At 45.1% G+C, this 23674-nt stretch overlaps 1 protein-coding gene across 1 annotated transcript in view; it reads left to right on the forward strand.

The window, feature by feature from the left end:
• Nucleotides 1-23674, forward strand: part of SLIT3 (slit guidance ligand 3) — a 593860-nt gene that overhangs the window by 434797 nt on the left and 135389 nt on the right. The window contains exons 6-7 of the mRNA XM_029941248.1: nt 3346-3417; nt 23353-23424. Of these exons, the coding sequence (XP_029797108.1) occupies nt 3346-3417; nt 23353-23424 (144 nt within the window). The remainder of the gene's footprint in view (nt 1-3345; nt 3418-23352; nt 23425-23674) is intronic.

Raw genomic sequence — 23674 nt, forward strand, 5'->3', positions numbered from 1 at the left:
TTTCAAAATCACGAGTTGAACCTTTGACCTGAGAGCTTAGAACCCAGTACAGCGGCCCCCATCACCCCCCAGAAGCAAACTGCTAGCTAAGTCAAAGCCTTTGGCCTTAGCTCTGCAGGGTTCTCTCTGTGTTTAGTGATCCTCCACTCCTAACACCTGCAAAGAAATGCTGGGCTTGCATTTATTCAGCATTCCCTACCCCATGCTTCAGGACTAACTTTTGCATGTCTGAGATGTAACTTTGAAAGAAAACGAACCCCTGTGGAACCAAGCATTTATTTACTTTGCTTTAGGGGCCTAGCTTATTTGCATGAAATATCGGGATTGGTTGCAGACAATTAACGACCTTTTTACGAACATTCTGATACTCAGTGCCATAAAGATATTAATAGCTGGACAGTGAAGTAATTCTCAGGTTTTCATTTTCTTGACGGACCCACCTAGGTCTTGGACCCCTGTTGCCTTCCCTGATGAACGGCGCGGATGGGGAATGACTGAGGAGTGAGGCTGGGAGATGGTTTATCTGTGGGTAGAGTGAAAGGACACAGTCTTGGTTATAATGAATGTTTTCCAGAAGAGCACACTTCTGCATAAATATTTGATATTTTGATACATTTCATAAATTCTAAACTAGTCTATAAAAATACACCCACAGAGGTGCTTCTTATTTAAAGCTTTCTCCGTTACTAATAAATGCCTAGGTGTCAACTTGTGCCACCCACTGAACCTGTTTAAACATCATGGAACTGATCATGTGTGACACCTTTCTGCTTTCAGCCTCAGAGTGACCAAGCACCTCCCTAAGACTCTGTCCCCACTGCACCAGTACCCTTGGTGGCCCGGCTCCTATGGGACATTGACTAGTGGGCTTTGTTTTTCATCTTTTGCATTGTCCTTTCTCCCACCCTTTTAAATCTCTTTCCACCTTTTTTAAGTTGTTTATTTATTTATTTTGAGACAGAGAACAGGGGAGGGGCAGAGAGAGAGAGAATCCCAAGCAGGCCCCACACTAGCAGCCCTGAGCCTGACCCACGGCTCAAACTCATAAACCATGAGATCATGACCTGAGCTGAAACAGAGAGCCAGGCACTTAACTGACTGAGCCGCCCAGGTGCTCCTCCCAATTTTCCTAGGAGTTTCTCTTCTCCCCTCCCAGACTGCATTCTTTCCACATAGCATGCTGTACACTTAGAGTGTCCTGCTTGGTTTCTGGTGCTCAAAAAGAAAAGGAATAGAAAGCACCTCACAGATCCAGCAAATAAATAACATTCTAAAAGCAAGGACCTCTCTCTGAAATGTCTGCCCCAAAGCAGATAGATGCACGACAAACTGCCATTTCTATACACTCCCCCAGACTTCTCAATGTGATGATTTAGATACTTTCTACTTAGGAGGACGCGGCCATTTTTGCCGAATTCAGCATATTTATTGAACAATTTCTTGGAGCCAAAAGCCAGCTCCACTGTATTTCTGCTTGGTAAGGTTTGGTGGCCTTGGTGTGGGGCAGGGGTTGTTGATTCATTGGTCCTTAAACTGATGATAAATCTAGAAACTGGGCAGCAGTACTAGGCTGCCTTAATAGAACCTTTTCAGGGAATCAGTGGCCCCAGTATTTACAGGAAATCTTTGGAAAGGACATCCAGCGAACTCATGTTAAGAAAGACTCCAGAAGAATTCCGGGTGACGAGAACACTGAGATTTCACATGAGTGGACATCAGTGAGAACTTTGAACACTCGATGTCGAAGTTGCCGACCTGAAGAGTACTTCTGCTTGAGATACCTATTTCCTGTTTGTTTTTAAGTCCTAAATGTCTAAATCTTATATCATGAGCATTTCTTGGGATGATTCAGTTCCCCATAATATCGTGACAGAGCCCATCTATTGTGACACATGACATCAGTCTAATTGTACGTTCATGTGCACTTACAGAATCCGATATCTGTCTGATTTCCTGATGATCATAGTACTTCAGTTTTAATTCCGCCTTCTTGCCGCAGGATATAAAACCCTGCGTGAGGGTTACCTAATGTATCATCGATACATCTTTTGCACAGAGTTTTTGAGATAGATTAGTACAAGTCACAAATGAAAGTTCCAGTGTCAGGAAATTCCTCCACCTGAGAAGGGCTGATTTTTTCTGAGACAAAAGGGGAAAAAAAAGTCTATAAGTGAGTTTCTCAGTACAGCCATAGTTCTTTCGGCCATTCTCCCCAAAGACAGTGGTGTGTTCTGCACACAAAATATAATAGACAATCTGGTGCTAATACTCATTTTCTGTGTCCCATATTTTATTTTAGGAAACAAATGACTGATATATAATATATTTGAGTTGGAATGCAGTCGTGACTTACACATCAGATCTATTTTGATTTAGAGATAATGGTATATATTTGTTATCCTTCAACTAAAATACCTCAATCCCCAACTAGAATGTATATTAGTCAAGGCATCTTTTTAAAAGACATTATTTTCATGCTCATAAGATGGAAAGGGAAATTTAAAAAAAGGAGTCCTGAAATAGGTGCATTTAATTCTCCCCAATTTAAATTTAAGTGGTACATCTTTAAGGCAATAACAATATTCCTTTTTTTCCCCCCATCAAGAATGCTTCCATCAATGGATTTCTTTAATGTTGATGGTGGTTGGTGCAGTTTAAGGGAATCTGTATTTAGTCAGAAAAATGCTTCAATAGAATGACCTACCAGATGGGCCCCATAACAAAGCACGGAGGCATCAAACCACCACAGACATTTGGTGCTTAGAATAATAAAAAGACTATAAAATTAGATTAGTTGGGTCTAATTTGGAATTGGTATATTCCCCATGCACCCTCGCTGCTCTTGGGCAGATAAAGCCTTGAGATTTAGCACTGTGTCAGAGCAGAAGACTGCAACTTCCAGTAAAGGGAGACGAGGGAGAGGGAGAGAGGGAAAAAAGCATTCTGGGAGGTCGCGGAGGGCAGAGCAGTGACCTCCAATGATTTACAGGCCTTTAGCTTAATGAAATTGTTTCAGTGACATGACGGTAAGAGCTCGTAATGGATTGGATGCCCTAATGTAATGAAATTACTCCCTTCTGCCTAAAAAAAAAAAAAAAAAAAAAAGCGCAATTAATATTTACTGAGACCTGACAGCCTTTGGTGCGCTCGTCTGTGTAGTTCCCTCAGACAGTCAGAAAGCAGAGACGGAGCAGCGTGGCAGACAAGCTGGCTCTGCGCGAGCTCCTGGCGGGGACGAGCAGAGCCTGCCAGGGGTGGAGGGACAGGCGCTAGGGTGGCCGGGCCGCCCGGCCCCTCGGCGCTGCCCCCACTCAGCCTTCATGCCCTCCCCTTGCTTTTCCACAGGCAACTGGACAACAACCACATCAGCTGCATTGAAGATGGAGCCTTCCGAGCGCTGCGCGATTTGGAGATCCTGTGAGTTGATTTTGCGACCGCTGCCTTGTGTGCGTGTGCGTGTGTCCGTGTGAGGAGGAGAGAAGGGGAGTGTGTGTGCAGGGGGGTCCGTGTGGATGCATTTCTGTGTCTTCTGCTGCAGTGCTATTAAAACTGGGAACCGGGAGATCCCTCTGGCTCACCTTGGCCAAAGTGTTTGCAGGCAGCAAAGTGTGATTTCTCACCTCCCACCAACTGGGGTTCCTGCTAATTAAGTCTCAATTGAGTCCTTTCTCCCCCGGTGCTCCCGCGGTATTTGTTGCTGGGTGGAACAGATGGGCAGGAATAGCCCCCCAGCGCCTGCCAGAGCGTTCAGGGAGAGTGTGTTTGAGTGTGGGCATGGGAAGGGACAGGTTACAGGTCTGGGGGATAAGAGAGGGGACAAGACTAAGGGGTCAGTAAGAATCACCCAGAATCACAAAGGGACCTTGGCACAGGGCTGGGGGAGGGGGCGGGGGATGCCAAACATCCTGGTGAAGTCTGGTCATTGGCATTGCTCCTGGGATCTTATCTCGGGTTTAAATCCAAACTTTAAGCAGTAACCTTAAAGTGGCAGGGTGGGGGCAAGATGAGAGGAGGTGGAAGTCCACCCTATATAGCTTGTCTAGGGGGGGGAAATGTGTAGCTGCCTTTCTGTGCTCTGGATTTTCAAATGAGTCTAACCTGATTTCGGGGGGATGGGGGGGAGGGTGGAACTCAGCTAGTAATCATCCCGGGGTCATTCAAACTAAAGTTGAATTGTGTAAGAAAACATTTTGATTGTTATCACCCAGAGCAACACTTACAGCTGTTCCTGATTTGGAAAAACCCAGAAAGGAAGGCAATAAAGCCTAATAGAACTTGGTCAGGGGTCATGGGGTTCAGTCCCAACTCAGCCCCTAATTAGCTGTGTGACCTTGGGCAAGTCCCTTCTGCACTTGGGATCTCAGTTTTCCTGTTTGGAAAATGGAGGGTTTGTTGCTATATCCTGCAGGCGACTTCCCTTCTCCAAGCTCTGTCATTGCTTGGTTCTAAAAATAATTCTGATGGTACAGTTCTGTCCAGTGAATGACAGGGTTGGATTTGTTGAGCATCCCCCTGAAAATCAAAAAATTACATAGTCGCCAGGTTACATATCTCTGACTCCCAGAAGAATGAATAAATGTTGAACAAATGAATGAATATGTAAAAAAAAAAAAGTCTCTTTATACACGAAGGAAGGTCCTCCTCCGACCTTCCTTTCCACCTGGCCCCCACAGACAGTAGGCACGGGTTGGAGAAAGCCTCTCCACGTTGTGTGAGAGGAAGGTGATTCCAAGAGGAATCACGGGAAATCAAAGGGAATGCTGATGCTGCAAGGTGCCGGAAATCTGATAAAAGCCACCAATTCCCGGGACAGAAACGGCAGGACCCACAGCCAGGGAGGTCAGGTTGTCAGTCCTAAGATGGATGGTGGCTTCTCACCCAAACTCTGACCCCAGAACCGGCAACAAATGCGGGTCTGCTGGAGAGAGGGTGCCAGCCCAATTTAGTGACCTAGGACTTCTCTTATCAAGAGGCTGGGGCTGAGAAGGGTAGGCGCAGTTTTCCCAGCCAGCAAAAAAAAAAAAAAAAAAAAAATTCATTTCGGGAGAGGGCTACTAGGAGCATGTCACTCTTTTCTTGGGAAGGATGAGAAAATTCCTTGGGAAGAGACCAGGAAATGGAAATCACCAGCTGCCGTGAAACAGCTGTGACGACCTGACAGCCCTCATGTTAGTTCTCTGCACTAGGGGTGGCGATGCCTCATCTCCCTGGGAGAGCTGTCTGGGGGAGAGGATGGGGCTGGACAGTCAGATACACCTGAGCGTGGGGTCCTGGGTGCAGTGGGACTCGGACCAAGCTGCACCACCTCTCTGAGTCTGTTTCCTCAACTTTAAAAAGAGAAGCTTCTGTACCACATACTGAGTGCTCTCCATCTACTCCCCTCACTCTCCATCATGCCCATACCCCCATCAAACCGCTGTCTGGGACAGAACTGGACTGCTCCTCTCTATGCCAGTACTTTGCTGTTTCTAAAATAGTGGTATATTATAGCACATGGTTACACCAGGTTTCTCAAACTTGAAGCTTAAAAGCCTCTGGTGGGGGGAAAAAAGGTATTTCTCATTCCCTATTATTGCGAAGAGGCCACAGGATCTGATTAGTTTATCTCCTCAATTCCAAACAAAGCCAGATCAATAGCTTTGTTTTAAAGATGCTCTCATTTGGCCTCACATGGCTAAGTACTTAAAATTAATCATAATCATTTATTCCATGGGTTTTTAATTTCCAGCAGAGGCACACGGCTTTGGAACCATCTATCTTAATGGTGAGCCATTCTGAAATTGGCTGGAGCTGACATCTCCATTTAAAGAATCTCCCCTCCCCACCTCCAGACCTTCCAAATCTGATCTGCACATTGACATTTTACAATACTTCTCCATAATCACAACTTAGCCATCATAAAGAGCCTTGACAATGAAAGAATAAATAGGAACTAAGTGAAGGCATCATGTATTAATAAGTTTTTGAGAGAGAGAGAGGTTCAAATCACCCTATCCCCAGAAAGCTCATTGTTAAGTATCAAAAACTTTAAAAGTCTGCAAATTAAGAAGACAAAATATAGTACTTAAGGTGTGTTTTCTCTCTGACATTAGGCAAAAACAAGGAAAGGCCCATGATTACCCTATGGAAAGCTCTCTCAAAATTAAGGAAAGTTTGTGGATGTCAACTGGTGGAAATATTTCACATGGGATCTCCCTGTTATTCCATCCATTCTGTGAATGGAAATGCTGTAAAACTTCTTCCCATCCGGGCTGGGGTTGGGCTCACAGGATACACTGAATGGGAACTTAGCAAGTGAGCCTGGGAGAAACACTGGCAGTAAGGAGAAAGGAATGGGCACAAGGCTGGAAAAGACTGTGACACCTGCTTGCTTGGTCCTCATTTTTGGCTCATCCCCAGTGGGGGAGGTCTAGCTCAGAATATGGTGAACAAAGGAAAAGAGCCACCACCTCCCTCCCTTTTATAGGTAACCAGAAAAGGGGCTAGGGAAAAAAAGCATAGCGTGCGTGAAATTTCTCAAGGCTCCAGTGACACCAAAGGAGAAGAATCGTGGCGCACATGATACTGCCTTTTTGTAGCGTCTGTTGCGCAGTTATCTGTGCCCAATCATGCTTTTACACACCTTCTCTCTCTGCATCCTCACAACCCTCCATGAAGCTGCCATTGTCATCTCCCTCCTTCTGCAAAGGACCCATCTCAGAGAAGCCAAGTAACTGCTTAACTAGTAAGCAGCAGAGACTGTTTAATTAACCATTCTACCAAGCTGCTTTCCTGAGCTGAGTGGCTAAGGCCCTCATGGCATTGCCCCCCCCCCCCCCCCGAAGCATGGCCAGTGTGTGGCACACAGTGCTGTGAACCGGCCCTGAGAGCCGGGCTAGGTGAGCTATCAGTGACTCACACTCATGCCAAGGAGAGTGTTAGAGTCTCCCACATGCCTGTGAAATTGTCATTTCTTTTACCCCGTGAATGGGTCCCCACAAAGTTGAAGGTAACTCAGACTTGCTGGGGAAAGGAAATAATCCTGCTTTTTCACTGACTCACATTCTGGTCCCAGAGACGATTTATTCTCACTTATGGACATCACTAGTTGACTTTGACACTTAGTGGTTTGGGGTTCCATTCTTCAGACCTTCCCACGATACAGCCCCAGCTTTCTGTGCGGCCTTAAGGTTCTTTACTGAGAGTTTCTATAACTCAGAGCCCTTCTGTTACCCAAATCATTGGCCTTTCATTTCTACCTGTTCTATACATTTGGCAATCCACATAGTCAGTTTCCTCCAAGTTATGCTTATACTACAGTCGAATATGCCAAGACTGCCTTTCTGACCATGTGGTCAGAAATCATTTGTTGCCGCGTTCTGAGCCATGGGTTTCCTTGCCAGCCAAGTTGAGGACAGCCAGGCTTTCTCCAGCAATACCAGTCACCTCTCTGCCCAACATGCCATCCTGGGTCAGAAAAATGTTCAATGAAAAAAAATTAAGCACATGGACAAATGAAACAAAAATGAGAAAACTAGTTCATAAAATAATTAACTTTTTTCAATAGGACTGTGGGAGAGGAAAAAAATTTTCAGACATTGTCTCCTGACTACATGCAGCAAATCCTAAGTTTAGTAGATAACGCTGTCAAAAGTGCCAACAGGAAGATGTCAGGAGCATAGCCCAAAATGCTCGTATATCCCAGTGAGCAGCCCACCGCTGATAAATCCCCATTACCAGCTAAGTTGTGTGCAGGTCCAACACATCTGCAGATAACCAGTGTATGCTGTTTGGAAGGTCTTGCTCCATTTATGTCACTTGCCATCCAAGACGCAAGGACACACTGTGTGCCAGCATGGGGCCAAACGCCAGAGACAGTAGAGCTTTAGAAGAGCAGAGTCTCTGGCAGATCAAGCTCTATGGGCCAGAGCTTACCAGAATTGCTGAGTGGACATGTGTAAGCAGAGCTAAGTGATACGGAGTCCAGAACTCCCAAACCGAGCAGGGACACCACACAAGCAAGCAGGAATCTCTCATTCCCTGTCTTCTGGGAAGTTCTTCTCAAGAGTTAAACTAGCTTCCAAATTCCCTTTGATTTTAAAGCAGTGTTCCTTGAATTTATGCAACTGATGAGAAATAAGAGATAAACATCCCCCCACCCAATTTCATCTTCCAGGTCCCCTTCATCATCCCATGTACTGAGCTCCTTCTTTGCCCACATTTAACGAGATTCAAGATTTAAAGCAGTGGTTTGTGGAAATTGACCAGACTTTTAGGGTAGTTTTAATTCGGCCACATCTGGGCAGGTACGACAGGGCTTGACCCCAAGCCGCACTTGTAGACATAGAAGAAAAAAGCCCTTTGCTGGTGTAAGGAGAGGCAGTGACGAGAAATTGCCAATCCTGAAGTCCATGTCCGGGTGCACTCACTTCTCTCGCATGGGATTGTTGTCCTGGCTGAAGGGTGCAGAGCATGGAGTGTGAAGACATTCATAGACACTGTCAGCCCAGCACAGAAAACCCAGAGCTTTATACAAGTGGAAGTCTATCCTCCGCTTCAACCGGGCTTCCTCTGAATGTAGAACTGGATGCTCTGATTAACAAATAATAGTTAACAGTATATAATACATGATATTGTTAACAATTATTAGTATAGTCACTATAGATATTATAAAAACTATTATGGCCTCTAGTTCTTAGTGTCTGCTACCTTCCATGTACTATGATATTAGGATGCAGCATTTTATGTAACTCCTCAGCACAACTTACAAATGAGAACCTCTTAATCTCATTTTTCTCATGAAGAAACTGAGGCTTAAAGAAGCTGAACGGCTTGCCCAAAGTGACACTGGCAAGTACACAAGGACTGTTCTTCAAGTAGCAAATCCAGTCCCTGCACTTCACTGCTCTGCTACAAAAAATAAAAATTAAAAGATGCATTCTGCAGTGTACATACCAGAAAAACAATTATATGCATTAGTGAGATGATAGGCTATTTCAGGAATGTGATTCAGGGATGATAGTTTTTCCTTTTGAAAAGTTGTCCCACAGGCACTCAGATCTAGACCTATGACCTCAGCTTAATCAGACTTACAACCAGTTCTACAAACTGCCCTAGACCTGGAGGCGCAAGGCCACATTTGACTTTGGGGGTGTTAGAGTCCTCCCATAGGACTGGCCACCAGTCCAGCTTCACCAAACTGGGTGGCTTGGGGTTCCTTTCCTCATTGAAAAATAGTAACAGTAATACCAACCCCTTAGGCTACTATGTGGTTTAAAGGAGATACCATAGTGTGTGTCTAGCAAATATCACACACCCAACCGGATGCTCGTCACAGTCAAAGTTGAAGGATACACCTAACTATACTGTTTCACTGCCTTATCTCCAGAACGTCACACGAACCTGGAACATAGCAGGTAGTCATTTAAAGACAGAGAACCCAAACTAAGTTAAAATTAACTAACTGAATTGAAGCCTACTCCACCCTATGAGGTCTATGTTATGTCTCGGTCCTGGTCAGAACTAAGATTGTGATTGTCCCAGAATTATTTTCAGTATTGAACAATGTAGTATTTTACTGAAACAGCACCTTTGTTTTTTATTCCTCCAGCTAACTGGCCATTTTTTTTGTTACCAATGAAATATTAGAGCCATAGTGAAAATTGGTATTTTCCAACAGACAAGACTAATTTTCACTTATTTATAAAGCATTTCACCTGGGTTTCTCTGGGACCTAGAGAATTTGGAATTTGGATATCAGAGTACCAACCGAATTTGGAATCAAGGTGTTTAGTCATGACATAGCTTTGAACATAGAAATGTCATTGCCTGATGAAAGTCTTAAAATATCTTCAAAATATTTTTTTTTTGGTACTGTGCTATAAATTGTGATTTGTTCAGACAATCAGAATTAAAATTGCACTTTGTGGAAAGCACCAGTAACTTCCATTCAGCTCCCAGAATACTAGGAAGGGAACGGGGTTTTCTGTAAATGCTCATGTGGGCCACACAACACACCCCCCCCTCCTTTTTAGTCACCCAAACTCAAGACTCAATCATAGTCATGTTCCTAAAATGACCAGCTTGGTTTTGAGAATATCAACTTAAAGAAAAAGTGAAATTTTCTCTGAAATACAGGATAATTTTTTCCATTTAAATAAGCATCCTTTGAATAATTCAAGTAGCTTGAGTTGGGGTAAGGGAAGGTATTCTAGTGGTTTCCATTTGATTCCATGTTCCTGTTAACAAAAGGCTAATTTAGTCTCTGAAAAGAAAATGCATTGGTGTACATTCCTGGGTTAAGGGGATGTGGTGAAGGTCATTGAACTGTTTGTTCTTGAGCAGAGAAGATCTGTGAATGAATAGGACTCCCAGGATCAACCTCTCCTATAAGTACCGCTTGGGTGGAATCAGGTGATGGGAGTCTTGCTGTTCGCAGGAGCCACAGACTCCAGCCACCAGCCTCTGGGCTAAAATTATATCTTGACAAACTAGGTTTGGGAGCAGTTTTTTGGTTTTCTTTATCCCACCTAAAACAAACTAAAAAAAAAATAACTCTGCATCTTTGAGGAAAAAAAAAAAAGATAACAGTTTCCTCTCTGGGGCAAGATGAGGAGGCCAGTGGGGCCAGTTTACTCCTAAAATGCAGCTTCTACACTGATTTGCAAATGTGCTCCTATGCCGCTGGTTAGCCTCTGCACTGTCTCTTTATCCCCCAGCGGCCAGCAATGACTAGTATGACTAGTATGTGAGTGTGTTCAGGGAGTATCTTGCCCTTCGCTCAGCTCTCATCTCATGGCTCTCCAGGGTCTCCAGGCCAAGAACCACAATGCCTTGAAGAGCCAGACCTGCCTTCTGCTGGAGCTGCGACTCCCATCCAGGATGCAGATTATTGGGTGGTTTGGCTCATCTGTGGCCAAGAGTCCATTACTCTACAGAACTGTGTCCTAACAGCCAAGTCCTAGGAGCTCAAGCCGGGAATTGACCCCTTCCTGTTAGTTGGCTTCACGGAGGGGAGGTTGGCATGGGGAAGACAAGGAGATGCAGTGCCGGGGAGAAGCAGAACCTCATCCCTACCTTTCTCTGAGCTTCCATTTCCTTTATACTCAGAAGCAAGGGACGATGAGGAGGGAGGGTGGAAGGAATATTATTCTGTTTCTCCAATGTCGTATTTGGATTCTTTGGACTCACAGAAGCAGTAGAGTGCCCACTCCCCTTTGACTTATAATTAAATCAGAGGACCCCAACTATTGATTAATAGTTGATTGAAAACTTCAGCTATGGAATTTGATATTTTTTTTTTAATGTTTGTTTATTTTTGAGAGAGACAGAGTGTAAGCGGGAGAGAGGCAGAGAGGGAGACACAGAATTGGAAGCAAGCTGCAGGCTCTGAGCTGTCAGCACAGAGTCTGACGTGGGGCTTGAACTCACTGACTGCGAGATCATGACCTGAGCCGAAGTGGGATGTTTAACCGACTGAGCCTACGGGCGCCCCTGGAATTTGATGTTTTTACATTGTTTTAGTCTTTATGGTGTTTCAAAAAATTAGAATTAGTTGCCAATGTGTAAAACTCAGGTAATTTTACTTATGTGTCTAAATTCTAAAATTTTTTTTAATGTTTGTTTGTTGTTGTTTTATTTTTGAGAGACAGAGACAGAGAGTGAGAGCAGGGGAGGGGCAGAGAGAGAGGGAGGCACAGAATCTGAAGCAGGCTCCGGGCTCTGAGTTAGCTGTCAGCACAGAGCCTGGCGCGGGGCTCATACTCAGACTGTGCGATCATGACCTGAGCCAAAGTGGAACACTTAACTGACTGGGCCTACAGGCGCCCCTGGAATTTGATGTTTTTACATTGTTTTAGTCTTCATGGTATTTCAAAAAATTAGAATTAGTTGCCAATATGTAAAACTCAGGTAATTTTATTTATGTATCTAAATTCAACTTCCCCAAAATATCTGGAGGCTGTGGCAGCTCTGGACACGCATGTGTCTCTGACTGTCTGGGGCAGCTCTGTCCAAGAGGACTTTGTGTGATGCAGGAAAGGCTTCTTGCGTGTTATCCCACATGACAGCCACGAACCACAGGGTGACCCTTGAGCTAGTGCAACTGAGGAACAGAACTTTTATTTAATTCTCATTGAGTTAAATTGTAATCACCCCCTTTAGCTCATGGCTATCCTATTGGACAGCGCAGGTTTAGAGCTGAGTAGAAAGTACCCCATCTGGATAGGGATTGCCCTCTACAAATCTCCATAGCTCCCACTGTGCATCCTTTCCTATTTGCTTTGTTCCAAACCACTAGAGCCATTTCATATTCATTAAGAAGCACGTTTAAACAGTGCACTTTCTGAAGCTAAATACTTTAGATATCTACCACTCTGTCCTTTCTCTTTCTGAATTTAACCATTTGGATCTCGTACCTACAAAAGACCCATTTTCATTGAAACCCAGGAGTAGGATTATTAAAACTGTTCCCCCCCCCCCCAACAAAGCGAAACCCTCTCTCTGTGAAAATTAGTTTCCTGATCCCAATTATTCACTTCTTTCAGGCTTGCATATCACTTCCACGAAGTCAACTGGGTAGGAAAATCACTCCCATGTCTGGGCTCGTCCCTTCTCCATACATAAGCAAGGTATGCGGCAGCTAGTTAAGGAAGCCAGCCCATTAACCCGACAGAAGCTGAAGCTTTATTTTCATAAAGAGAAAAAGAAAAAGAGCCAACCCTGTATAACTTTTCAAATGCAATGGGGGTTAATTGTGACTTTCAGAGTTGGGCCAGACATCGCATCTTTATACAAATCTGGATATCCACAACCCCTTCCCCTGCTGTCTGGAAAATAGTTCCCATTCCAAAATTGCCATTTTAGAGCCAGCAACAGCCCAGTGGGAGTCAGAGAGTGGGACTGTGGCTTGGAAAGACCCTGGAGGTCAACCAGTCCTACCCTTTCTGTTAAAAGAAAGAAACTCCCCAGAAGGTTGAACAACTTACACATAACCATGGAAGAATTTCATAGAGGAACCAAGCCAGAAAACAGGTCTATTGGCTCTTTGTCTAGTGCTCTATATTACCATCTACCTTTCCCCTGTGTTAGCACAAGGGAAACAGGGAATAGTGAAGCCAGCCTCTCTGCTCTGTCCAGCACATTATCCCTTAATCTCTAGCATTTTCCCAGAGAGAACAGTGTGTGTTCAGTATGGGACCCAACACCCTCCCTTTCTAGGGCCTTCTAGTCCTGTGTCCACTGCTTGGGTGGTGACCACCCCAGTGTCCAACAGGATGCTGTCTATTAGGAAGGCAATCTGGGAAGAGATTGGATTCTACATCATTGATCCTAGCTATCAGCGGTGATCAGAGGCCCAGGGAATGAGCACAGGGTTCCCTGCCTCTCGTTGAAGCCCAAATAGCCCAAGTAAACTGTGGCTAGCTCCCTGAGAGAGCTTCCCTTCCTTGCAAACATCAGAGGGTAAACCTGGACCTTGCCAACATCTCCACTGAGAAACGGAGCTTCCTGCATACTACGTAGCTGAGTTCTGAACTATTCACAAGAAACGACTTCCATGTTTAGCCACAGGACTGATGCGTGGTACATGGGAAGCTGGCAAAGGCACACCTGCCTGGTAGGACACAGCCTTACCCTTAGAAACAGAAACTTCCTCAAGGCTCTTTGTCTCTAGGTAATGCTAGTGGGGTGTGGGGTGGGGGGGACCTTGAATAATTTTCTATCATTTAAGATAGTTCATTTCAATAGTAGATTTCCTGGTGGCTGCCCTCCTGGAGATGCAGTGTGGAAGGAAGGTGTTAACCACATTTCACTATTAAGATACTTTGATTTTATTTTTTAAGTATTTTAATTTTTTATTTTGAGAGAGAGAGAGAAGCCTGAGTGTGAGCGGGGGACGGGGCAGAGAGAGAGGGAAAGAATCCCAGGCAGGCTGCACACTGTCAGCGCAGAGCCCAAAATAGGGCTCAGTGATCCCATGAACCATGAGATCATGACCTGAGCCAAAGTCAAGAGTTAGATGTTTAGCCGACTGAGCCATCCAAGCACCCCAAAATACTTTGATTTTATGTAGATATCAAAGTATATTATATGTTTGATATGTATATTTGATATATGTGATATGTACATGTTAGGTGTGTGTGTGTGTGTGTGTGTGTGTGTGTGTGTGTGTGTATTTGATTCAGATTGTTAAAGTGATGTTTTTGGTTCAGAGACTAAAAACTGGCATCTGCAATCCAAATCTGAGGTATATCTCGTTTGTGGTCTTTGTTACCTAAGATAATTTAATCACCAATATTACAAAACCAGGAGACTTCATATAAAAATTCTAGATGCCTGGATTTCTCTTAAAAAAAAGGAATAAGCAGCAGCTCTTGCACCCACATTCCAGCATAGCAACAAGCCTTTGAAACGAGAAGTGACCATCCCGTGCGGCAGAGGTGGGTTTGCTGCGGACCCCACACAACCCACTTACTCAGATGTAGAAGTCTGGCTCCTGCAGGATCAGCTCAGGCGGCTGTTCAGAGTGGAAATTTATTTTTATGAAAAGATGCCCAAAGCATCACCCTTCACATCCATGCCATAAATATTTATTGAGTTGTCCTGTGTGCCAGACACTGGGCTGGGCCCTGCCTATACAACAGGGCACAAAACTGGCATGTTCTCTGCCTTCTCATTGTGCACACATCAGTGGGCATTCAAAGACTTCCCCGTTCTTCCTCTCTTATAGGCTGAAAGGCAGCTGAGGGGAGAATCGTTCATTTCTCCCCCTCTCGCCTGCAAACTCACCTGTTCAGTTATATAAGTTGGAGGACGTTCTTCCAACCTCAGCCCGTTGCAGACATCTTGGCACACTGGCAACTTCCTGGTTTCTAAATAATGTAGTAGACAAGATTGATTGTCCAGGTTCCCCGCTTATGGACGATAAAACAGGATCAGGAGCGGCCACCTCATTCATGTTGTCGTTTAAGTACATTTTACAATTAAATTGGTCATTCAGAGGCAGTTGAATGCTTCTGAATCACCACTAGGCAGTGTCTGTGACGATCTCAAAAAAATGGGTAAGGAGTTTTTCAGAATTAAGGGATCCCAAACTCTGGTGCCTCAGGAATACCTACACCACCAGGCATCTGACTGAGCAACGGCAAGATTTGAAGATTCATCTTTCTCTTTTGATCTTCCACTTTTTACATTTATTTTGGAGGCATCTTTTTTTTTTTTTCCTTTTAACACCGAGGCTCTGCTGGGTAGAAGGAGATGAGTTTCTGCCTGTCACAATATGAATATATAATGAAGCAAGAACCAAAGACAAGCCCTTTTGTTAAGGAATCCGTACCATCAAAGGCTCAAATTGGCAGCTGATTGTTTTTATTTATTTCTGTAGGTTTTACATGACACCTGGAGACCATTTAAAATGTTACTTGGCGGTGAGAGCACTGTGTTTAAAAATAACGCTCACCCGGTGCCAAATCACTTTAGAGTCGGGTACAAATATTGAGACAAAAACCCCAGCTGTTATTGCTTTGGCTGCTAATTTGAGGTGTCAAATGAGAGCTCGCCTGCTATACGTCAGTGAATAAGGCCCCTTGTGAGATCATTATGTTTTCTAACAGTTGAGAGTAATGGACTAATCAGTGCAGCATCAGTTGTTTTCATTATATGCCCGCACAATGGTTATGAGCTTTAATTTAAATGGTCTGCAGGGAGATCAAGGAAATCAGTAATCGGCGGCACCCAGGATAGTCCCAGAGAGCAGGTGATATGAGAGGTGGCTTCCCAGCATCCTTTCTCCTCTCTCCCTTCATCCCTCCTGCCCCATCTGCCCTCAGAGACTCACTACCTGCTGCAAAGAGCCAATAGATGAGCTTTGCTTAAGAACCAGACCTGTACTCTTGGTTCTGCGGAGTATGCTTAAAAATTCCAGTCCACCGATCCAACAGGAAAGGCAGTGTCTGGCAGCGATTAGACTTGCTAGCCAAACTTTGACCTCAGAAGGCTTTAAGGCCCAATCTCTCTCTTCTGTGTAAGTCTCCACCACCACCCTCACTCTCCATGCTGAGCTCTCTGTTCTGTGGATGAGAGTCAGGTAATGCTGTTGCCTTTGAGCAGCCTTGGCAGTGTGAGGCAAATGCCACATTCCCTGACGCAGGGAGGTCTGTGAGGGCTGAGACCAGCACTAGCCTATAGGACTCATCTCTGCCTTGGAAAAGACATGGAAATTGGACAGCCAGCATCTGTCAGAGAATCCTGTAAGAGACAGTTTTGTGTAATGGTTAAAAATATACGGCCCTGGTAACCCTCTTGCCTGTATTTGAACACTGGCTCCTCAATTTTATGGCTGTGATTAAGGAAGAGTTCATTGATCTTTCTTAGGCTCCAAAATGGAAATGACAACCTCAGGATTGTTGGGAGAATTAAATGAGATAATATGTGAAAAGTGCTTAGCCTGGTGCCAGTACTAGCAAATACTTAATAGTTAATATTGTTACTGCTGTTACTGACATCTTTACAGGAAGATCTTGGCAAGCTCAAACCAAAGCAATATTCTTTACTAGTCTCACTCATTAGAGGGCAGAGTTTGTGGAAGAACCTATAACATTCAGGTAAAGTTTTCTCAAAGGATGTGTCATTACACATTCTTCCTGATTTCTGGAGTTTCCTAGAGCCTCCAAGCAAAGCAGAACAGTGCACAGCTGGGTGAGAAAGGCAAGCTCAACCTGTCTAGGAGGGGAACATTCAGGGGAGCTGCATCCAGAAATGACTTGAGTCAGTCAGTTGGGGAGAGATTCTGGGCTGGGGGAAAGGCTTGGGGATGCCTCTCTCAGCCTCAGTGGGCACGTGGTGCATGCTCTCTTGCAGCCAGGTTCACAGAGAGACAGCACCTACACACATTCTGGTGGGCTGAGCCAGCTAACAGCACTCACATTCCCAGGACCAAGGAGGATGTGGAAGGGCCTGGTTATCAGCCTCAACTCCTGGTACTGTGATGGCTGCCATTCAGCAGCCTCTAAGCAAGACCAGGACAAGCTGGTCCTGCTCTGACATGTAAACCAGAGAAGAGAGCAGGCACCTAAAGCATCCTCAATTTCATTCCTCTCTCCTTGCCCGAGCCAGCAAGAGGGAGAGGCAGAAGTGAGCCCTCAACCCCTCTCTTTGAGGTCCACATGCTGCCAGAATCCCTCTGTGCTTTTCACTCCCCATGCCGGCAGTTTTGCTATTTCCTACAGGGTCCAGCCACAGTATTTGCTCTCAGCTGCTCTTCAGAAAATGATGCTACCTACTTTGGTTTGTGTCTGCCCCTATGAATTCAATATAGGCACTGCTGGAGACGTTCTATCTTCAGGACCCAGAGTGCTGGCCATTGGACGCTGGTGTCTGTACGTGCAAGTCAGGGCATCTCAAAGCTCACTTTGAAAAGACATTCTGCTGCCATGGCTGCCCATGACTCACCAGGAGTCTCCTTCCTGGGGGTTGTTAAGGAGGGAACCACCTTATTTACCTAGACTTAAGGAATAGTCAGCCTGCCTTGAGACAAAGGAAACAGGCCAATCTTCCAAGAGGTTTATTCGACCCACAGAGTTTAGATTCCCAAAGAGGAAAAGGAGGGGCTCGGAGAGTATCCCAGGAAGATTGGCACACTGGCAAACTACAATAGCCCTTATTGTGGATGCCTGGTTTTGCAATTATGTGATACATGCTCACAGATAATATTGCTGCATTAGAGCCAATTACATAGTGTTATGGACACACAACATGCAGATTACACCCAGAGCCAAGAAAGCACAGAGTGATAAAGCGATGGCCTAATCGGAGGAGACAGAGGGAAATGTCAGCCTTATTAAGGTTGCCAGGGTGGCATGGCTGCAGCTGGACTTAGCTCCTCCAGATCATAGATGGCTATCTTGAGGGATGTGAGGGAGAGCCACACTCCAACACTCCACAGAGAACAGCGGGGAGCCGGGGGCAGATGCCAAGTTGGAGCTTTCCAAGGGTGATTACAGCCACCTCCATGGAGGGCTGTGTACTGTTTCAGAGCTTGGGCCTCTTTCTAGGCAGGAAAGCACCATGCCCTCCACAAGTCCCAGAGTCAGCAAGAAGGTAGCCTATATACTGTTCTCTACACTTAGGTAGATGCTCTATTCTTAGCTATGCCTCTAGCTCAATGGTTTTCAAACTTGAGCTCACATGAGAATCCTTTGGAGGATATGTTAGAACACACATGACGGGGACCCCTCTCAGAGGTTCTGATTCAGTGGTCTAGGTGGGGCCTGAAGATATGCATCTCTGGCAAGTTCTTAGGTGATGTTGCAAGTCTGGGGACCACACTTGGAGAACCACTACCCAAGATTTCAACCCACATCCAGCCCAAGGTGTATGGATTTACCAATCCTATCCCTAGAACAAGGCCTTCTCCTTGGCTCTGATTTCATCACAGCATTGTAGGTTCTGGATGCAGTGGGACCCATCTTCCAGGTAGGACTGTGGTGGAGGCCAGACATGTATGGGTGCTAGAATTAGACCATCTGCTTTGGATTCCCAGCCCTCCTGGTTGCTGGTTGGGCTTTCCTACCAGTGTTTTGACAGTCTCTGACCTAATCCCCCCTTCTTACAGAACAGTTATGCCACTTGCCCAGCAGATCACAGTTAATTACTGACAAAGGCAGGACTGGAATTTCCCAGTTCTAGAGCAGCCAAGGGTCAGTGAACATTTTCTATAAAAAGGCAGATATTTTGGGCTTTGTGCCCTGTGGGCTCTGTCGCGTCTACTTGGCTGTTGTGACACGGAAGCAGCCATAGACAATCCATAAATGGGTGGATAAAACTTTATTTACAAAAAACATTCTGTATTGGATGGGATTTGACCTGTGGGCAGTAGTCTGTCAATCCCTGGAATAGACCAGTACGTGCTCAGCTTCCTCATGCATTCTCCATTACCGGGGAGCCTTTGTCTTGCCACAGTGCCCTGGTATTTACCTGAGGAACACAAGCACATTTTTTCACAGGGTTCTAGTAACAGGGTTCTAATTGTGCTCTACAGGAGCAATAATAAACTCACTAATCCCTTAGTGCCCTGGGGGAGAAAAGTTTAATGCCCTCCGCCTGGTGCTCACAATTGAGGGAAAATGGGATCCATTGCTAACAGTAGCATTGTCCACATGGATCATTTTAATAGGGAAAATGATCCTTTTTCATTAAATATTTATGTTCCGATTATGACAAAACAGAAAATGACTACACAGTATACCAGCCACACTTAGTCTCAATGTAAACACAGTATAATAGGGTAAGGGTTCTATAAAAGAGAAATGGGAGGTAGACACTCTCTTTAAATCTCATGAGGGTGGGGAGGGAATGGTTTTATTTCTAGTTTAGACTGAAATGCCCATTCAGGAGCTTCTGATGGTGCAAAAGGGGGAGGCCAGAGTAGTTCTGAAGTCTTACAAAATTAACCTGACCCTGAGCTTGATCTTGACGCCTGATGGGAAATGCTGAATTGAGAGCATTTATTTGATGGGAAACCTCCAACCTGAGTGACTAGGGGTAAAGTGTGTTATCTCAAAATCTGTCCAAAGGAGCAGAACAGTGAGGTTGAGGCTAAAGTCTAGAAGTGGCAGAGCCCCTCCAAGAGATGGAGGTAAATAAGATGAGGTGATGAGGTTACCATAGCCAGCCTGGGCCAGCCATCCGGAAGGCATGGGAGGCATTGTCAGGCCCAATTGTTTCGTTTCCTGTTGGTTAATTTTCAAGGAAGTTTATAGAACAGGAAACACTTATGCAATTCTTTCTAGCTTTCCATACCAGGGTGGACATGACAGAGAATGTCCATGCTAGGGTAACAAGCTTGCCCTAAAAACAGGAGGCAGTGGGTATGGGAGAAATTGTGGTGTAAAAAAAGAACAGTAATAACTGAATCCTCCAGGAGCTCACGTGCTACCTGGGTATCCCTCTGGTAGCTTCAAATTGCTCATCTATAAAAGGGGGATAAGAATTCGAACCTCAGGGTTCTGCAAACACCAAACGAGATGAATGTGAAAGCATATTGTAAACTATAAAATACTAAACAAACCCAAGCTAAAATAACAGCTAATCATTACTGAGCATTGCACACAAGCCAGGCTGTGTATAACAAGTGTGCTCTCCATGCCCGGTTTCAGGGCATGGTGGTTAGCTGGATAACGCCCCTCTCTCCAAAAAATGTCCCTGTCCTCATCCCAGGAATTTAGGAATGTTACCTTATATGACAACAGGGACTTGAGAGATGTGACTAAGATAAGGATCCTGAGATGAGCAGATTATCCTGGATTATATCCACTTAAGCTCTGAATGTTCTCCCAAGGGTCCTCATAACAGAGAGGCAGATCACAGGGAACAGTAGGAGATGTGACCACAGAAGCAGGAGATTGGAGTACTGCAAGCAAGGGACCACAGGCCTCTATAAGTGGCAACGGACAATGAAGCATTCTCCTTCTGCTGCCTCCAGAAGAAACATAGTCCCACAAACCCATGTTAGACTTCTGACCTCCAGACGTAGGAGAATAAATTTGTGTTGCGTTATGTCACTAAATTTTTAGTAATCTGTTATCCTAGAGCTAGACAACAAATCCAGGCATCATTCCTGGAGTCAAGCTAGTTTGGATTCATATCCTGGTCATACTACTTGCTTCATCCATGAGATGGAGCTGATGACAAAAATACCTGCCTCATAGGGTGTTTGGAGCAATTACTACCCTCAGTTCTGGCGTACAGTAGCTCTCAGTTCATGTTGGCAATTATTAGTATCATCTTATTTAGTCGCCACTAAAGCTCTATGAGATTGGTGCTATTATTATCTCTGTGTTACAGGGGAAACCTAATGAGATTAAGAAAACTTCCTCGTGGCTGCACAGGCTGTAAGTGGCAGAGCCAGAATCTGACCCAGCTCTCTGCCTTCCAGGCACATGCTCCCCAACCCTGCTCCATTGTGTTGGGGTTATGCCCACACAATCTCCATTGAAACCCCCTACTTAGGGATGCAAGAACCAGAGAGAGCACTGTGCTCCACGCATGGGAAAAGCCACCAAGGCTGGAGATCAAATAAACCTGTGTTTGTTAGGGAAACAAAAACTGTAACTGCCAGGGAGATCAGATTCCAAGAGGTGACCAGCCCTTTGACATTCCTGGGCTGGCCAGCCCCGCGCAGCAAATCATGAAAGTCTGAATACTGTGTTTAGTCATTTTGGTTCTGGAATAATTGCTATTATCGTAAATGTTTTATAGCCCTCATTACAGCTCACATTTAAATATCAGTGTAGTAATACATTAATAAGTCATTGCTACCGGACTACTGCCGGATGCAGTTAGAGTCGGGCCCTGCATATAACTGCACTGTGTACTCAGCTAAATTAGGGCTGGCTGTGAACTCAACCCAACATGAGTTCCTTCCATGGTTGGAAGGAAGCCTCTTTTCTGCAAAGACTTCTTGCTTTTTGTCTTTGAGAGGAAAAGATGATCAGATTTTTGTCTGGTAGTGAGTCAATGATCCTAATAATTAGGTATCCCTCAAGGGTGGAGACTAGAACTCTGGGGCAGATAGAAGGGGAAACGCCATGATTTCTGCCCCAGGGGCATTCAAAATCCAAAGTGGGGACTGGTGTCAGGCATAGTCCCCAATTCCAGGGCTTCCTGCCAAGGAATTGGAATGACAGATTCTTCAGCCTTGTCAGATAAGGTATTCTGAAGGCTTCCTGGTGTGTGGAGACAGGATGGGTTAGCACATTTCATAGAAAAGTTAGGCCACATGAAACAAAACAGCTACATTGGTTCAACATCATAAAATGCCAAGTGTCTGCACTGGAGCATTGATGAAGTATGGAGGAGACAGAAGCAAGCAACACAAATGTGGTCTGCTGGTTCCTCTTTACCAAACCATGTGCCTAAAATAGTTCTGGACACAAGGTAAATATGGGAAGGGGGAGGGAAAAGTACTAGGTTCTGTGTCTTTAAGTAAATAGATTTCCTTCTGGCCCACTAGCCAAACAAATGCCTAGTAGGCCCTGGGGAATTGAGGGATAGCCTGGGGTGAGGGGGTGTGATCACTGGAATCCTTATGGCCTGGGGCGGGGGGAGAAGGAATCTGCACAGGCCCCTGGATGCAGTGGGTTTGGCGGCCACTGTATTAGATGAAGCTGTATTTCTGCTTCCATGGGGATTGGGGTGAGGGGAGACAGGAATGACCAGGACAGGACTACATTCTCTCCACCAACATCAGTAAAGTGGTAACCTCCATTTATGAGTATATACTGCATGCGAAGCCTTTTAATAACTGTGTGGTAGGAACCATTACCTGTCTCCTTCTGCCAGTGAATAACCTGTGGATAGGAGATACTCATAATTTGCCTAGGGTCACACAACTAGGGTATATACAAATTCCCTTGAATCACATATGGACCAGGTCCATAGTAAGGCACAGGATAGAAAATGTTGGAGGGCATTTTAGTAGAAACACATTGTTTACCCAGAGCCAAGGACAAAAGGAGTCTGCTTAGCTTCCAAATAAATGCTTCTTCCTTGGCCAGTGGGGGCCTATGACAGAGTAAGAGGAGGTGAGCTAATGAGAAAACAGTAACAGAAGGAACTGTCCACATAGTACCCTGTATTAGGCAGTACGTGCAATGGACAGGGCAGGGAAGTTGAAGCAAGGTAGTGCTAGATTCAAATCCCCTCTCCCGAGCTTAGCAGTTAGGGGTCCTTGGGAAAATTATGTCACCCCTCCATTGCTCAGCTTCCCCATCTGTAGCATGAAGATAATGCCCACCTGGTAGGATTGTGTGTTACTAAACAAGATGACATGTATCTGTTTTCTTCTCTCTAAAATGAGGACAGTAATATGTAACTGGCACTGTGGTTGTGTGAATTAGAGATACCATAATGAGGCTCTCAGCACTTAGTAGAATTTCAGGAAGTGATACTACTGCTCCAGGTGGGTAGGACCTTGAGTATTGCAAGGACAGCAGAGGGGAGGAAAGAGCCACCTATGACCTTATGGTTCATGAGTTAGAACTCCACGTCAGACTCTGTGCTGACAACTCAGAACCTGGAGACTGCTTCAGATCTGTCTCCCTCTCTCTCTGACCCTACCTTGCTCATGTTCTGTCCCCCTCTCTCTCAAGAATAAATAAATATTAAAAAATTTTTTAAAAAGGAATCAGGGATCTTCTTATCATTTGGAGCTCTGCCCCCCATGTCTCCAGCTGCTCCATTGTTATTGACTTATAATTCTTCTGGCAATCACATCTATTCTTCCCCCCCACCTTCCAGAAGCATTTTGGTGCTGTCTTCCCCTCCCCCCGTGTTACTTCCTTGTTAACCATTTCCCTTTTTCCTCTACCTTCACAGCACCCTCAACAATAACAACATTAGCCGCATCCTGGTCACTAGCTTCAACCACATGCCGAAGATTCGAACGCTGTGAGTAAAGATCCCTGCTTCTGCCCCACCCACTGCCAGCCTCACTCAGCCCTACATGCTGCACCCTGAGCTGCTCGTAAAACCTACTGTGCTGGCTCTGCAGTGGGTCCTGGAGCCAACATGGCCTCCCTCCACTGTTAACTAAGAGATATCAGGGAGCAACGATGGCGGAAAAATGTGACAATGCCACCCACAGTTCTGAACCCTCATTCCATAGTAGACAGAATTCATTTTTCTTTACCCTGGGATA

This window comes from Suricata suricatta, chromosome 6 (genome assembly GCF_006229205.1).
Source record: "Suricata suricatta isolate VVHF042 chromosome 6, meerkat_22Aug2017_6uvM2_HiC, whole genome shotgun sequence".
Taxonomy (NCBI): domain Eukaryota; kingdom Metazoa; phylum Chordata; class Mammalia; order Carnivora; family Herpestidae; genus Suricata; species Suricata suricatta.